Source organism: Triticum dicoccoides, chromosome 5A, assembly GCF_002162155.2.
Source record: "Triticum dicoccoides isolate Atlit2015 ecotype Zavitan chromosome 5A, WEW_v2.0, whole genome shotgun sequence".
Classification (NCBI taxonomy): Eukaryota; Viridiplantae; Streptophyta; class Magnoliopsida; order Poales; family Poaceae; genus Triticum; species Triticum dicoccoides.
Genome location: NC_041388.1, coordinates 568,953,970 through 568,971,881, shown reverse-complemented (window position 1 = coordinate 568,971,881; position 17,912 = coordinate 568,953,970). Strand labels below are relative to the sequence as shown.

The following is a 17,912-nucleotide window of genomic DNA, read 5'->3' as shown; positions in this document are numbered from 1 at the left end:
TATAGCATGGAGCAATCAAAAATTATAGATACGTTGGAGACGTATCACCCGACCAGACCTCGCATCCCGCCTCGGCCCGCAAAAATTTTTAGGGGGCGCGGCAAATTCCCCACCCCAACCCGGGAAAACGCGGGTTTCCGCCTCGCTGCTATGGTGCCCTGCATCACAGAGAAGCAGTTGGCGGAAGGGACATTTCAGCCCGCGCTCTTTTCCCCCTCCTCCCGCCGCCGTCCGCCCTTGTTTCTGCCCGCCCGCCGCCGGCGATTCCGGCCATATCTGCGGGCGGAATCGCTCCGCGGGGCCGCCCCACACCCTCCCGCGCCGAGCCGCTGCACCGCCCCTCCGGATCCGGCGAGAAGAGCCGCCCCCCAGTCGCCGCCGCCGCTGGGATCGACCACCGCCAAGCGCACCACCCTCTTCGCCGCCAACCGCATCAAACTCGCCACCGGTTAGTCCCTTTTTCTGATTTTTGCGAGCTGTGTAGTAGATTGACGCGCCGGTGTGCGTGTAGATGGAGTTGACCTCGTGCGAGAAGTTCTTGCTATCCGATTCGGACGACTCAGATGTGGAGACCATGCTTGCGACCTTTCGGCAGCAAACATTGGTCATGGCGCCTGCCGTGAAGGAGCATGAAGACGAGTACCGGAAAAGGAGACGAGGATCTACTGTCCGGCGTCTGTGCATTCCGCGGAATCGCCATCTTGGAAACGAGATGTTGATGCAAGATTATTTTTCGGAGAATCCTACATATCCTGCACACCTCTTCCGCAGAAGGTACCAATGCGCCGATCCCTTTTTGTGAAAATTGTGTTGCAACGCTCTCGTTTGTTTGCTAGGCTTGCTAGTGGTGATGCTCCTGCTTGCAACTACACTATCAATGGGCATGAATACACAAAGGGATACTATCTTGCAGATGGTATATATCCTCCTTGGTGCACATTTGTCAAGAGCATCAAAGAACCCAAAACAAAAAAACAATGTGAATTTGCAAGGGTGCAAGAGGCAGCCCGAAAAGACATTGAGAGAGTATTCGGTGTTTTGCAATCTAGGTTTGCCATTGTTCGTGGTCCTGCTCGTTTTTGGGATAAGAAAACCCTAAAAAACATCATGACTTGCCGTGTTATCCTGCATAATATGATTCTTGAAGATGAGAGAGGAATGAACTTAGAATTCTTTTACGACAATATGGGTAGCCGTGTCAAACCAGCTAGAGACCCAAACCGCATTAGAGCTTTTCTTCAGACATACAAAGGGATTGAAAATGCAGACACACACTTTCAGCTTCAGAAAGATCTCATTGAGCACCATTGGCAAAGGGCTGGACAATGACTAATTTTTGTATTCATGACAAGTTTTGTATTGCATTATTTTAAGTTTGCTACGGTGATTTGAATAATTATTTGTAATGCGGATGATTATTGTTTTATGTTTGATTTGAATAATTCAGTTTGTTTTTTATTGTTGAATTATGTTGGATTCGAGATTTGCGGGCTGATGATATGCGGGGATGCAGCGGCGTAAAGAGCAGAACCTGCATAGCCGATCCGTAAAAAAACATATTTCGCAAAAAAATTTTTTACGGATCCGTTTGAAGGGTCTGCATCTGTGTCAGCCCGCACCGGCCTGTGAAAGCTGTTTTGCGCGAACTGCAAACGCGTTTTGCGGGCCGATATTTTGTGGGGTCTGCTAGAGTTGCTTCTAAACGGGCAAGCACCGGTTCACCCAGTGGGCTCGCTGCTCTTTATATACCGGCGCGCTGGTTCACACTTGACACCTCCTTCTCCTTCATCCTCCACACTTTCCCGCGCGCGCACACCACCTTCGGCGCGCCGGCTCGGGGCGTCGACCATGGAGGGCGAGGCGCCGCAGGCGCACCAGCCGCCGCTGAACGGCGTCAGCCTCGACCTCCGCCTCGACACGATGACGCACCACCACGGCACCTGGCGCCCGGCGTCCCTTTCTCCCGCGGACTACCAGCAGCAGCACGATGGCAAGGAGGCCTTGTCGTGCAACTACTGCCAGCGCAAGTTCTTGAGCTCGCAGGCGCTCGGCGGCCACCAGAACGCCCACAAGCTCGAGCGCACCCTCGCCAAGCGCGGCCGCGACGCTGACGCAGGCAAAAGCGCCGCCGCCACGCCTTCCTCGCCGGCCGACGCCCACAGCTGGCTCCATGGCGACGGTGATCTTTGGGCTTACTCTGCTGCTTCACCCGCGGCGAGCATGAGCATGGGCATGGGCATGGGCGGCTGGGCTGGCACTCGCCGCACCACGACGGCCGGCGGGGAGGCCACGGCGGAGATGGACTTGTCGCTCAAGCTGTGCCTCTGAGAACCATGACGGACGGCGGGCAGGCCACGACGGAGTACATTCCAGCGGCACTACGTGCATGCGCCCAGCGTGTCAACAAGTACTGGTGATGTTCTTAATTATTGCAAGCACATGGCGATTGGTTAATTATTGGAATTATAGCTACTACCTAGTGCAATGGGTTGTTTTAGCTCATCCATCTATACAATATATATAAACCCCCTCGTGTCTCATATACTATTATGTACTAGTATATATAGTATTTTATTATTATAAGTATGTTCATATATTATATATATAAGATATTTTAAAGTGAGTTAAATGAAAAATTACAAGTTAGCCCATTATTTTTATTATATACATGAAACACGCACATATTTGTACATAAATGTCTGGTTCTTGTCTATCGATCGGGTCTCATTTCTTGGTAGTTACTCTCTCCGTCCGAAAATATTTGTCATCAAAATGGATAAAAAGAGATGACAAGTATTTCCGGATAGAGGGAGTACTTGCTAGCTGAACGGCGGCCATTTTCTCATCGGTTAGAGCATCTTCAACAGATGTGTGGTTGTGCGGCGTGCTATTTTTTTATATTTTTTTGCAGCATCGAAATAGCCTTTTAGCATGCTGAGCTGGTGTTTTGCATGACCAAAAGCGCAAAAACACGGCATCCAATCTAGCAGCCCTACCTAAAGCAGCTCAGATTTTGCAGCACGCATGAACGGGCGTACCAAATATACAACGCGCGATGCAGTTTTTCCCAACACGCTGAACCTTGTTTAACGCGCATAGGATTATAACGCGGCTGTTGAAGTGCTATTTTCAGTTGCACGCGTGCTATATAACAGCAAAAACATTTAATTGCCGCCGTGTCACTGCTCTCTGCCTATTGCAACACCTAGCCTAGCTGCTACACTAGATCACATATCCACCATGATCTAACTTGATGTTTAGAGCAATTTTAGCAGACCCCGCATCTCGCCGGCCTGCAAAACGTGTTTGTACTTTACGCAAAACTGCTTTTGCGGGCCGGCGCGGGCTGGCACAGATGCAGACTCCTCAAACGGATTTGTAAAAAAGTATATTCACGGAATATGCTTGTTTACGGGTCGGCTATGCGGGTTCTGCTCGGGCACCACCGTGACAACCCGCAAACACATAAACTGCAAATCTCGCATTTGACATAGAATTTCACAAACAAGTTCAAATTCAAACGACATAAACAGTTTTACGCGTAAATAGAAGCCAAGTTCATTACGGCTAACGCAAAAGAGGGCCTTGCAAAAGGTTTGCGCCCATGTCCGGCATCATCTTGATCGATCTTCACTCCGCGCCATCGAGTCCACCTTGGAGTTCATCGGCGCCACCGAATCCACCTCCGGCGCTTGTTCCAACTCCCGCACCGAAATCATCCACATTGCCACCATATGGAGCAGAACATCACCAGAACTGTAGCACGGACCGGCCAACGCCACCATTCTTCTCTTCAAGATTTCTCTCCTTGATATATCATGCCATGTTTTGGTGAGGTCGTCCATGTCATTGCGGTTCATTGACATGATCTTGTTCTCTTCGGCGAGCAACATGGACATGGATTTGTTTTCGGTGGCGCATGCTCTTCTCTCCTCAATGGTAGCTTTGCGCAGCCCCTCTTCCTTGAGCAACTGCCACTTTTCTTGCTTCTCCTTCGCCTTCTTTTCGGCCAACTCTTTTTTGATCTCCAACGACTTCAACAACATCGACTCGTTGGATTGCACCATGGCATCAATCTTCTCCCTCAAGCTTGATGCTTCTTGCTCTCTCTTCATCTTCTCCTTGGTCTTCTTGTCGCCATCGGGCTTGTGCAAATTTCTTGGGCCATCATCATCCTCATCTTCATCCATGTTTGTAAGTGAGCCTCTCTTTGGTGGGGATTCTTTGTCAATCAATTTCCACTTCTCGCACTTTTGGAGCAACTCCCAACAATGCTCTAGTTTGAAAAAAATTCCCTCCAAAGCTTCCATGTCCTTGTATCTATGTTGAGCAATCTTGTCCTACGCACACTACTAGGGAAAAGCCTATACACAGAATCTTATCAGCAACGCTCTTTAAAATAAGGCGCTGCTGCTAATTAGCAGTAGCGAGCTCAAGAATAACTCGCTGCTGAAATAAATATAGCAGTAGCGCGCCAGCTCAAAGACGCGCTACTGCTATAATTCCCACGAGGCCGCCATGAGGCTAGCTATAGCAGCAACGCATTATAACAACGGGCGCTATTGCTACGTAGCATAGTAGCAGTGCATTTCGTCAATAAGCGCTACTGCTAAGTTTACTACAAAAATTTAGTCCCACCTCGCTCCGTGAAGAGAGTTTCTACCAGCTTAAATATGTTACTTCTCAAACTTTGACAAGCACTTGGTCTTCATTGAACTCTATGTGTAGAATTTGTGGCTGCAATATGAGTCTTCACTTGTTCCTAAACCGGTGAGGACTCATATTGACAAATCAGATTGTACACAAAAGGATCGTTGATGATCAATGTATTTTTGATACATTGAACTATAAGTCTATTTTTACATGCTGACACATAGCAGTAGCGCTTCTTTGTGAAAGGCGTTGCTGCTATGTAGTTTAGCAGTAGTGTCTTTCTCTATAGCGCGCTACTGCTAAGCCATTACATCTCCCACCCTATCTCCTCTATCCGATCCACTCACAGTCACACACTCACTGGATCCCTCTCAATCCCCCGCGCCGGTCCTCCCCCGTCGCCCCTCCTCCCTCTGCGCCACCGTGACCTCCTCCTCCTTGCTGGGCTCGATACCGGCCTCCTCCTTCGTCCTCCCTCTCCACTCGCCGCTGGCCGGCCCCTCCTCGCTCCGCCTTCCTCCTCCGTCCTCCCTCCACTGGCCGCCGGCCGGCCCCTCCTCGCTCCGCCTTCCTCCTCCGTCCTCCCTCCACTGGCCGTTGGCCGGCCCCTCCTCCTCCTTGCTGGACTCGGTACCGGCCTCCTCCTCCGTCCTCCCTACATTTTGATTTAGTTGATTTAGTAGGCTAGTTGATTTAGTTGATTTAGAACATTTTGATTTAGTTGATTTAGAACATTTTGATTTAGTTGATTTAGTAGGCTAGTTCATTTAGTTGATTTAGAACATTTTGATTTAGTTGATTTAGTAGGCTAGTTCATTTAGTTGATTTAGAACATTTTGATTTAGTAGGCTAGTTCATTTAGTTGATTTAGAACATTTTGATTTAGTTAATTTAGTAGGCTAGTTCATTTAGTTGATTTAGTATGCACCATTTTCATTTAGTTGATTTAGAACATTTTCATTTAGTTGATTTAGTTACTTTTTGGCAAAATGTAGGTGGTACCTTGTCATCTAATATGATACTAGATCTTAGGATTATAATTGTCCATCAAATTGCTTCTCGCGGAAGAACCAAAAATATCTCATGCTACTGTGTTTCTTTCCTATGAAGTGGATCGTTAATCCTTTGCTTATATTGTTTTAGGAAAAATGGCGCCACCACCACCACCACTATGTCGACTGTGCAAGTTAAGGTGCGCCAGCAGCCTTGCAACTGGCAAGCTGTTCGATATCTACTTCCAGCCTGGTTTTCGTCATGCGGTGATAAGAAATTAGATGAAATGTAATAACTATTTTATTTTTAGTGTTGGCATTACTGGATTGTATCATTTTGCTTATTTTACACAGATCGTCCCATGCAATGTGAGGTTGAAATTCAACAAGCTGACAGGAGACACTGTGACATTTGAGGCTCCTGGGGGAGCGTACACTATGGAGGTCGAGAAAGGACGCAATATGTCGCAGATTGGAGGAGATGGATGGGCCCGTTTCGTCGCTCGCATGCGTCTTACTGGTGGTGAGTTGATCAGCTTCTCCTTCAGAGCAGAAAGACCCAAGCTGGCTGTCATTTATCTCAACCTGGTGGAAGATGATGAAGATAATGAGGACCCACTCGATGAAGATGATGATGACCCACTTCATGAAGCCATCGTAGCTCAAAGAACAAGGCTGAGCGAGGAGGGGGTGTCCAACCTGTGGGACATAATTCCGCCACGTGCTGACTTTGTCGGGGTGCCATTCGTGACCCGCCTGACAAATACCATGGTTGATCGACATGATATGGTATGTTATACTTACAAATGCAAATTATCCGATGAAATACTTAGTGTACAGTCCAATGATATGGTATGTTGCGTGGAATCTAGTCGATGATATGTTTTAGTGTAGAGTTCGATCACATGCTTATTAGTGTAGAATCTAAGGAAACTATTAATAGTGTAGATAATTCATATGTACTTATTTGCGAGGCTATTTATTAATTGAAATGTTTTTCTTATTCAGAAATTGGCAAAGAGCATATCTGTGAGTTAAGGTATCGAGCCTGATGAAGAAGGTTCGGCTGGACTACGCCTTACTGCAAGGGGCTCCGTCACAACCTGTACTTACCGCGTGGACACGGACGGTCGCACACACTTAAACTCGGTTGGGTGGAAGAAATTCCTCGATGGCAAGAATCTTCGTGTTGGACAGGCCATCCTAATTACTATCAGGAACACCAACCGCCCAGGCTTGAGGATGATGATTGTCTTCGATATCATCTAGAACTACATATGTGTGTGTGGCTATATCATCTAGAACTACATATGATGATCGTCATCGATATCATCTAGAACTACATATGATGATCGCCGTTGATATGACCTTGTACTGCTTGAGGATGCATGTTGACTATGCATTAAATTGTTATCTAGTACTCCCTTCGTTCCAAATTACTCGTCGTGGTTTGAACTAAAACCACGACGAGTAATTTGGAACGAAGGGAGTACTACCCAGTAATGGTTTATGAATTTGATATCTACTAGCAGTACCTAGTATCTAGTATCTGAAAGGGAAACTGAAAGGGAAAGGGGTACGGGGGGAAATGATGAAAGATATAGCAGTAGCGAGGGACTGCGAAATCGCTACATCTAAGTAATAGTAGCGCGTTCATAAAAAGTGTTGCTGATATCGTCAACTGTAGTAGCGCGGGTAAGGACCACGCTACTACTATAAGTTAGCTGTAGCGCCTTATTAGTAGCGCGGCCACCCGTGCTACTGCTAGCCTCAAAACCCGCGCTACTACTAGGGTTTTCCCTAGTAGTGGCAATGTGAACAAAGTGATCCAATCATTTTCCATGATGCAATATGATGATGCACAATTTGAACAAAGGCAAAACAAACTCACATAGTCGGACTCCACGGTGCCACTTGGAGGTGCATTGCGTACTTGCTCCAAGCAAGTTGCCCAACGGCTGCACATAGGCTTGATATTCTCCCAACGCCCTTGAAGCGACCGAAATGTGCGTGGAGTCCTATTGGGATGCTTTGCCATAATGCGGAAGTATTGATCTTCGATCCTTTGCCAATATATCTTGGAAGTTTGAGAAGTACCCGTGCATGCATCAAGAGACACCGCACTCCATGCTTGAATCAAAGCTTGATCTTCCAAGATCGTGTAGTTCTTTGATCTTATGCTTTTCCTAGATTTTGCTTGCGATTGCTCAAACGCTTCCGCTTCGATCTCCTCCAATTCGTCCGCACAACCATGATCATCCACACCGCCCTCCGTTTCATTGTAGTCGAATGGTTCGAAAGGGGCTTGATCAATGTCAACCGCGTTCGTGTCCAACAAGTTCACGAACTCGGTTGTTGCATTGTTCGAACCACCGCTATAGCGAACGATAACAAGTCACGCGCTATCGAGAATAATGGCGAAAAATGAAAGGGAATCGCCAAGACCGAAGACGCATACCTTCCGGCCATTTCGTCGAACACCTCGCTTGTGGGAGGAGCGGCACCGTTGAACGGCATCGCCGAAGCACCTCCTTGCGGGGGGGATGGAGCGAGAGGTTGAAGAAGGTGGCTTCTTTGAAGCCGGAACCTTCCTCAGCTTTACGCCCGCGACCTTGCTGACCTTCTCCGCCGCCGGCCGAGATCGCGCTGTCGAGTTGGCGCCCGGAGCACGGGCCATCGCGGCGGGGGCGGCCGGATACCCACCCTGCACGACCACGTTGCCCTGCCGCTTGCGGGGAGGCGCGGCATGGGCTTGGGCGACGGCGGCGGGGCCAACATGGCCGGCGACGAGATCCGCCCGAGGGGAAGGGGCGTGCGCGACCTCGACGGTGACAGGGGACAGCATGAGGTTGTCCATGGCGGCGAGGGACGGCAGGGGAGGAGCAGCCGGAGCTTGCGGAGTGGGGGCAATGGTGGCGGAGGGTGCGGGGAGCGGGAAGGGCCGCGCGGAAATCTCCCTCCCGCCAAATCTCACGCGGGATAGGGGTTGAGCTCGGGTCGGCCTCCCAGCCCGTGAAAATAGAGATTGGGGGAGAAGATTTGCCGCGCCCCGCAAAAAAATTTGTGAGCCGGGGCGGGATGCGGAGTCTGCTCGTGCATATTTTCTGACCCCGACCTGCAATTTGACGGTTATTTTGCAGGCCGGGGCGTTATGCAGGGTCTGCTAGAGTTGCTCTTACCCATACCCAACTCACCAAAAACATTTGGGGGGCAAATGTGTGATCCTCACACATGCTTAGACATTGATTGATACCACGCCCCCTTTTTGAAAATATTTCACTTTATCCTCGATTACCTGAAGGGCTTTTTCGGTTTAGCTATTTTCAATCCTGCGGCGACCAAGAAATAACCATTTCTAAATCACCACCAATGACGCCTCAGTTTGATCCGCACATTGGATGAAATTAGTTTTCCATGTGCAGTGCAAAGGGGACGAGAAGTTTGCACATTGTGTTTTTTTAAGGGCACTGTAAGGCGCTGACGCGCCGGACGAAAATTTCGACCAATCCAGCCCTAGCCGTTGGATGTGAGCTGCCCGTCCGTTGGATCTGGAGCAAAAAAAAATCACCCCAGTTTCTTTTTCCTCACGCTCGATCCCCCGCTCGGGCTGCGCGGTGCCGCGCCTCCTATCCCTTCTGGTGGCCGTCCTCATCGCCGGTCCCCACCCTCGCCGTCCGTTCCCCGTCACCGCTTCCAACCCTCGCCGGTCGTCCTCATCGTCGTCGCAACGCATGAAAGAACTGCATCTGCATTTGCAGCTTGCAGCGGCGACGCTTCTAGCTCTCCCGGTCGTAGCTCCACCGCCGTCCCTCGCCGTTGATGCTCGTTGCACGAAATTGCGTCGACGACGGCCACCAGGCCATCAACGGTAATTGCAGCTCCATTGTCTGCTTTAAAAAAAAAGGAAAACATTTCACATCAGCGCGCCGCCGAAACGTTCGGCCGGTCGTGGAGCTAGCGTTCGATCCACCTCGATCCAGTGTCGTCTGTCGCGCGTCCTCCTCAGAGTTTTTTTTCTTTTGCCTTACCTTCCTCTTCCTTTCACCACTCGACCTCCCTCCCTGGCTCCTTGTTTGATCCTCCCCTCCCCCCACCCCGCGTGACCTCAGGCACTGCCGGTGAGCGCCGCAGCTTCTCTGGCGAGGCGTCCACCAGGAACAGATTTTTCAAGCCCACCTGTTGCATGTTCGGCGTTCCCCAACTTCAATTAAGGGGCTGTTTAGATTGTGACTATCTTTACCATATATTATCACACGAGTTTTGCAACACTTGCTTAAGTTGAGTTACTGGGTATCCACAATTCGGCGTCATCCCAACCTGCGCCTATCTATGCGACACCCCTGCAAATCAAAATCATAATTACATGTAGAGGCCATCAAAATCGTCCAAGAAAGTTACACTGCTGCGATTGCACCAAACATAACTCTGCTGCAATTGTGCCCAAACATAACATTCATTGCAACTTGTTTTGAATCACTTCAGATAGATACATCCACGCAAACCTGCATTTCTTTGGGTAAATTTGAAGAGCGCCTTCGAAGCCAACCAACAGGGTGGACAACACTACAGCATGGCTCAGCACAGAGCCAAAGAAGCTGGCGACAGCAGCAGCAGCAGCAGCAGCAACTATGCTGATGCTCAGCTGCATTGGCCTGGGAGACCATGTAACTACAAGAATAAATAGCACCAACAAAAGGCTCAAACTTCTCTTACCACTCCCTGTTGTCATTACAAGCCAAGGCTCTGCACCTCATCTAATTGTTATACATAATGACTAAGAAAAAAGATACAACAATCTCTCCAAACAAAACTGCGATCACAAAAACTGCAGCACGAGAGGAAATCCTTCCTGGCCCCGGTCTGCAACTCTTGGCGAAACGGTAGAATATAATCATCATGAAAAGCTACTCGTAGAAATTGGCACCTAAAATGTATGCTCCTTGAAAGCATCGTCATCAGTCGCAATAAAGCCTAATCATCGAGTCGGCACCGGCGGTGAACAACCACGGTTGTCTTGGGTGGAATTTGCAATCCAAAACTCCTGCAAAGCAACAAAACCAAAACATATAGTTACAGATACTTGCTATTTGCATAACCTTGTGTGGCTAACTGGTTAGCAAAATATATCATAGATAATTGTTATAAACAAAAATATATAGCTTCAAGCAACGCAAAATATAATATAAATACACATTTCCTTCTGGGCGTACAAAGTTGGATCCTGCCCAAATCTTGAATTTGCCTATGCATCCTTGCGAGCCCATATATACCAGTGCTTGGTTCAATGGACACTGAAACTAAGTTTCTTCCGTGCGAATAATTTCAATTTAACAAGATACATGCTACAACATTACAGGCTCAATATTACGCTAGTCTGTCCCTGGTTCTCAAAAAAAATCCAAGCACCAACAAAGCAGGTACAAGCACCAACAAAGCAGGTACAGCTATAAGCAATTTACTGTAATTTGTAAGTGATCAAATAGGAGAACATGGCATATCAGCACAAGCACATGTATGCTTCAGTTCAAACTCACGTCATATGGATTCGAGGACTCCAGAATGCAAGGTTCAAAGCAAAGTATATGACTTGCATTCTTCCAGTGAAAAACATAACGATGTAAACAGAGTTTAACCACTGACATATATCTGTTTTGATCGAAATGTCTACGCAAATAAGAATCAACAAAAAATGTAAAATAATGCAAATTATAGAAACCACATGATGTATGACAATATACCTCTTCTATCTGAACTCAAATGGCCACGAAGAATCTCCAATGGCACAATAAGTGGGTTCTGGTTGAGATCAGCATAAACCATCCCATGGAACACATGGGCTGTACAATCCTCCGACGATGAGGCAAAAAGAGGGTATCTCCGGTGGAAAGTAACACTGGTTATATCCTTCGAGTGGTTCCTGAATTAAAGAAAATAAAATACAAAATATAAACTCATACAGAACAGGATAAGTATAACTAGTGGGTATTATCCATAAAAAGAACTGTATCTGATGTTTTTTTAAACAGAGCAGTAACTGAAACTGGAAAAAACATGAGAATTTCTTACAGTACAAAATTCAAAAAAACTAGACTAAACAGTGTAAATCATCGACATTTAATAGGGAACACTTTTGCGCATAGTGGTGATGTCGAGAAAGAATAGGTCGGCATGACTTTGAAGGCTAGCGTAATGGAGTCATCTGTGGCTGCATCAGATAGCAAAGCATGTGGCATGTACTGTTGCTTGATTAAAATAGGTGCCCACATCAGATGGAAAAGCATGTTGCCCGTATTGTACATTGTTATTAAAGCATTTAGTAATTAGTACATAAAAACACTTTGTAATAAGCTCCATAAAAAACGTTAAGTTATCTGAAGTAAATTGAACAAAGAAAAGCTAAAATAATAAGCAACCGACTGCCTAAAACAGTAACATTGGCAACGTATCTATAGTTCTATACAAAAACTGAAACCAAAAATACAAGAAAGAAACTAAATGTAAGAGAAGTAGTACTTTAACATCTTGTACGGCCTTGTAGACAGATCAGTGTCAAACCAGCACAATTTACCATCTTTACTTCCCACAATAACATTATCGCCTGCATGAAAGAATTGCAATGCCAATAAAAAGGCGATCCAACAAACAATGTAGCACTACCATTAATTTAACCAATGGTTTACAGCTTAGAATAGCAAAGGTAATATGAACCAACTCAAGATTTATCAACTGGTAAATTAGTAATCAGTTGATTTTATACGTACCACCAGGGTGGATAGAGATAGAGGAAATCTCACGAAGACCTGACTCCAGCTTCTTGACTACCTCTGCCTTTTGGAGATCATAAACCTGAACAAACTTCTTAGTGGCAACAAAGAACATCTTTTGAGTTGGATGGAATACTGCTGCAACAGGGAGTCCCGGCAATTTACGGAAAGGATGGTGAGAATGCTTCTTGGAGAGCTGATGCAACAGTACAGCCCTTGATTCACGTACAAAGGAATTAAGGTATACAAACGAAAGAAAAGATATTCAAAATGTGAAGAATCTGTTTACACACTACGTTGGCGGGGATGCATATCTACAGTAACTATGAATTGAAAGAGTGAGACCCAATAAAGAAAGAAAAGCACACAGCTCCAAAACAAAGAAAGAAAAGCCAATTTTGCTGGGGCACACACTTTAGAAACGTCGCAAATGATTATCTTGATATAGTTAGAATGTTGCATGGCAGCTCCAAGATTGAAACTAGAGAAAATTATTTTAGAACATATTTGTTATTATGCTCATGCATCACTTGTAAATTAAACAAAGCAAACAGGATATCAGTTGGCACGACTGTCGTGAAATAGTCTCCCTTTGAATGCCACTCCACGGTTGATGCAGCCTGAACAATAAAACAGATGTAAGCATGCGAACAAAAAGCCTACGCATTTAGGAGAATGATAAGTAACCCTCAAGTACTATACCCTATGATGAATCAATGTGATTCCGTCAAATTTGTCATTCTTCACCCACCTCACAGCTGGTTTCTTATCACCTGCAACATAATTAAATATTTAAGAACACACTGAATAAGATAGGTGGAAGAATTGTTTGGTTGACAACTACTATTACCATCATCTTCAGGGGTCGGTTCCTCGACATGGAGGAGCTGCTTTGTCCTCACTTGTGTTTCCTCATCCCCCACCTCAGCGTTAAGAAGCAGAAGATCACGGCCACTGCACAACATAAGATGAATGGTGAGAATGTGTAACACCAGAAAATGAAGTATACTTGTGAATGGCGAAGGCATACACAATAGCAGCCAGAATGGGCCTCTCAGGTGAAGGATTCCACGAAATATGATGGACATCAGCACCAACATTGAAAACCTTAAGACAGCGACCAGTTTCAACCTCCCAAACACGAATTGTTCCATCAGATGAACCTTCAGCAAAGAAGAACTGTAATATAAGACAATGCCATGCTCAAGTTTATGAGATCATTTCATGCAGCAAAGGGGCCTTTTCACGGCCCAATTCCTCATCCTTCTACAAATATAAGACCCTCCATTTTTTGGAAACTTGAGATTGGTCAATAATATTTGCCATTACAGTTATGTTTCACAGCACTGTCATTTACTACTTTTGTATACGATGCATACTAATAAAGTTGGTCACATTGAAAATGTAAATTAACTAATAACATTGAGTTCATTACAATTTGAACCATCAGAACATTATCATAGAAAATAAGGACGCCGATAACTGCCACACGTGTGGCATGTAGTAACACCGCCCACACGTTTTTTACACTAAAGTTGCCATCCGGAAAAAAATAAATCTCAAAAAAACTGAAACTTGCCATCCAAACAGAAAGTTGCCATGCTTCACAACTAAAGTTGCCATCCTCTTGTAACTAAAGTTGCCATCAAAAAACGTGTGGGCGGAATTGCTTCGTGCCACACGTGTGGGCGTTATCATTTGGGGAAAATAAATATCTACACTCTATACCTGATGCTATCCACTGCCCTGTTGCTTCAACTGACAGTGACGTCACTGGACCACCATGGCCCTTGAACTCAAGGTAACAAGTTCGTGGATATGGCCTCAGATCCTTTTTACTGGGTAACTTTGGCTTGAGCGACTCAGGATCAATGTTTATCTGTGGAATTGCCAAATAATCATCATGCATTGAAAAGAACATCACGATAATAAATGATAAACTGGAATCCAGGCAATAAAGGCCCATATATAGTCATGAAAAGAAGATAGATCCTCCACTTACACGCTTCTTGCGAGTTCTAGGACATAGATAAAGATCTAGGCACCGATCAAATCCTTCCCTAAGTGCCTTCTCGTAGGCAGGTACACTTCTAAGAGATTCAAATCTGCATAATCAATGGCACAATATAAAGGGGTGATGTAACTAAATTTCCTCAGACGAATCAGACCATGCATAAGAAAAATCGTAATGACAATGTAGAAGTAATACCGTCGTGGGATGAATTTTGGCCTGTCCTCCTCATACATAAGCTGGTAGTTATCTATCTCCTCTTGTGTGGGAATATATTCAACAGAAGGATTATACGACTCTTCATGACCTGAATAGAAGAAATTAATGGCATCATACACAATATAGAACATCAACTAAGAAACAGAAATGCCCAGTGCAAAACTGTTTCACATAATTTCAACAGAATGGGAGGTCATCAGGTCAAATAGATTGCCGAGAAGCTTTTCGAGTAAGCATGACATGGCTTGCAAAATGATGGCATGGTACCTGGCAAATTTGGTTTAGGTGCAGGAATGTAGCTCAAGCCTTGCCGCTTATTGTCTGCTGTATCAGTGTCATCTCCCCACAAGAGATAATAGTTTGGCTCATCCTTTGGCTTGTCAAACTTGATCCATCCTTTACGAATGGCTCTAACAAGTTTAACAACCTGCCATAAAGAACAATTGAGGTAAAAGATATAGTAAATAGCAATGCAAACTAATTATTAGTTATAAATGGCAGGCAAGAAACGTGATAGCACAAATGCAATTCCAAAGCAGTTTCAGAAAGAAACTAACAAATAAGTCCTGTGGAAATTAAGGCTATTTGACCAGTACTAAGTACTAACAGCATATAATCTCTATATTCTTGCTCAGCGAGAAAGCATATACAATACGAATCCAAAGCAGTTTCAGAGAGTACCTACAGAATTAGTCATATGGCTACTGAGTCTGTTTATGGAGTACTAATATCACATGATATAATTCAATGACTGCCCACAAAAATCTAGGCAACTGAACAAAAGTGAAAGTTGAACTAACATTAGTAATCCCTTGCTGCAACATGCGATAAATTAGTAGAGCGCAATCTGAAATCTAAACAGTAAACACTCCAAGGCAACCAGCAAAATATGAAAACTAGAAACACCTCACAATCATGAACTGAATTATTAAAGCAGGAACCCGTGACCTGCCAATAATCATGAGTTCACTGTCTCACAAATTTCTTAAAACATTCTGTATAAAACACATTTTAATAGGGTATTTCTTTTCTTAAGCAAGATACTTCAGATCTCGAACAGACAGATTAACAAGACATCCATGCACTTAGTTATATCTTATTAGAAATTAAAGAGCATGTAGATTTTATCAAAAGCTCTAACATAACATAGAAGATAAGGAAACTGATGATATACCTTCTTTTGCTCCCATTTTGAGGGCACAAATCGCCTCTTTGGCTCAGGAGCGTTAGAAAGTGGATGGCCTTTATCAGCATATTCAAACCAGTCAACATAATCCTACGAGAAAAGTTTACTCAGCCCATGTTGAGCATAATAGTTATATGTATAGAAAGGGGAAGGAAACCATAAATTGCAAAAGAATTAACTTCAGTGATCACCATATTCAAACCAGTCAACATAATTCTAAGAGAAGTCTACTCGCTCTGTGTTGAACATTATAGAGAAAATGAAAGGAAACCATGAACTGAAAAAGAATAGCTTCAATTTGCATGCATGTACATAATCTCCACTGCCATGTCAACTACAGCTTAAATATTACTTGTACAGGTAAGTACAAGTTACATCCGTAAAAAATCAGTATTATGCATGACGCTTAGTAAATGCCAGCATGGAATTCACTTCTAAATGTTCATCTACACAGATTCACAAGCATAGTGACGATAGCAAATAATAACCACTATGCAGACCAACTAGGTCTTTTTTAGTTACAAAATGAACACTTCAAATAAATGTTCGATGATATTGGCAGGTACACTTACTGGATATGGATCAACATTGGCATGTGGAGTCTTCCCCTTCATCATTCTACTAATTATCTTAGCTTCTTCCTTGGTAATCTTCACCTCCTCGGCATTATAGTCATCCCAAATCTTTAACCTATACTTGGCAACAGCAGGAAGTGAGGATGGGGCATTTAATCAGTAAGGAAATCCAGACCCACCTAACCTAGCAGCAGACAATGTGTGAATGAATGTAAGGGAGGAAAAACATTTTGCAAGACGTGTGAAATCTGGGGCACTGAACCATGAAATTTTTCAAAAACATTTTGACTCCATATCGTGCAAGACTGCAGGGATACTTGGCAAGGCTTTCTTATATCAGCTGAGTATATGCAGAGTTTAAAATCAGAACTGGGCATAGGCTAGTAGCTAGTCTTTGAGTATGACAGACTGGAGTGAGATGATAAAAGCACTTATACAGAAGCTAAACCGCTCAACATTTGTTCAGCCCCTGTTTCCTTAGCTGTAAGTAAAACTGAAGTTACATCAGACGGATAACTAATCCCATCCTGAAGTTCTCACGAGCACGTAGTAAGTTGGGCCCACGACCCTATATAGCAGCCAATCGAGTTGGAGCCTCGTACCAGTCATCATCATTATCTTTGCTGCTGAGGAAGCTGTCGATTTTGCCCTCCCTGTCCCGCTTCTTGATCTTCCTCCCGGAGATGTCGTACCCGATGTGCTCCTCGTCCTTGTACCACTTAAGCGGCACGTCCCCGACGGTGTTCCGCGGCGCAACCTGCAGCGCAGCAAAGCCAATTGATAATAGTCCGTCCGTCCGTCCCCGGGTACGCAACTAAAATGGCCGTGGAGCAGCTGAATCACCTCGTCCTCGGAGGAGTCGCTCTCTTCCGCCGCGGCATCATCCTCCTCCTCCAGGCCGTCGGAGTCGGCGTCGGAGCCAGAGCCCTCGCCGCTGTCCTCGAACGACAGCGATGCCTGCGGCGGCAGCAAGGACAACCCATCAGCGCTAAGTAGAAAATCGATGGGGTGAGTGGGGGAGCGGGGGCGGACCTCGTCGTCGTCGTCGTCCTCGGACCAGGCGCTATCGCTCCACGGCGAGTCGTCGGGGGAGAGGTCGGCGGCGTCGTCCCCGCCGGGGGAGAGGGCGGCCTTGTCTTCTTCGTCGGCGCGCCCCATTCCGGACGGCGAGAGGCGCGGGGCTCGGGGTGGCGCGGTGGAGGAGGGAGGAGGCCGCCGCCTGGGCTGCTAGGGTTTTAGGAGGGGACGAACGGAGGGGAAAGAGTGTTCCTTCGCTTCGCTTTGCTCCTCGCTGTCGGGTGGATGCAAGAAGAAAGCCCCATGCCAAGGGCCGGGCCGGCCCAGCTTCCATCATCCATCATCATCGTGGTCCCGCGCCGGCCCAACGGACCAACCTAAAAGGTTTTCCTAGGAAATGTGGCGTGCAAATTCTAAGGGGCCATAACTTAGAAGATTATAAGATTTTATTATATGGACTAGCTGAATGCTCCTGCGTTCTCAAAAAAAAAAGTT

General features: G+C 45.7%; 2 protein-coding genes across 3 annotated transcripts; one reads left to right on the top strand and one right to left on the bottom strand.

The window, feature by feature from the left end:
- Positions 1-1,848: 1,848 nt before the first annotated feature.
- On the top strand, positions 1,849-2,328 carry LOC119297911 (zinc finger protein 4-like). The gene has a single exon (XM_037575510.1). It carries the CDS (start codon positions 1,849-1,851, stop codon positions 2,326-2,328), a length of 480 nt encoding a protein of 159 aa, XP_037431407.1.
- Positions 2,329-10,079: 7,751 nt separating this feature from the next.
- LOC119302904 (ribosome biogenesis protein BOP1 homolog) lies at positions 10,080-17,668 on the bottom strand. Of its 2 annotated transcripts, XM_037579954.1 has the most exons (17): positions 17,433-17,668; positions 17,244-17,357; positions 17,003-17,157; positions 16,398-16,515; positions 15,814-15,915; positions 14,907-15,066; positions 14,619-14,727; positions 14,412-14,514; positions 14,138-14,288; positions 13,440-13,572; positions 13,260-13,363; positions 13,112-13,182; positions 12,969-13,029; positions 12,407-12,634; positions 12,159-12,243; positions 11,384-11,562; positions 10,080-10,686 (listed from the first exon to the last, which is right to left on the bottom strand). In XM_037579954.1, exons 1-17 carry the CDS (start codon positions 17,556-17,558, stop codon positions 10,601-10,603), a joined length of 2,085 nt encoding a protein of 694 aa, XP_037435851.1. In that variant the 5' UTR covers positions 17,559-17,668; the 3' UTR covers positions 10,080-10,600. The 2 variants fall into 2 exon arrangements, with proteins under 2 accessions (XP_037435851.1, XP_037435850.1); XM_037579953.1 differs by having other exon boundaries at positions 17,244-17,668.
- Between the last annotated feature and the right edge of the window lie 244 nt (positions 17,669-17,912).

Excerpts from the sequence above, each read along its gene's own strand:
- LOC119302904 (XM_037579953.1), bottom strand. The coding sequence starts at position 17,558 with ATGGGGCGCGCCGACGAAGAAGACAAGGCCGCCCTCTCCCCCGGCGGG. Across the intron at positions 14,728-14,906 it reads ACCTAAACCAAATTTGCCAG|GTCATGAAGAGTCGTATAAT; the intron begins GTACCATGCCAT and ends TCTTCTATTCAG. Across the intron at positions 12,635-12,968 it reads CACGACAGTCGTGCCAACTG|GTGAATCAAGGGCTGTACTG; the intron begins ATATCCTGTTTG and ends ATTCCTTTGTAC.
- LOC119297911 (XM_037575510.1), top strand. The coding sequence starts at position 1,849 with ATGGAGGGCGAGGCGCCGCAGGCGCACCAGCCGCCGCTGAACGGCGTC.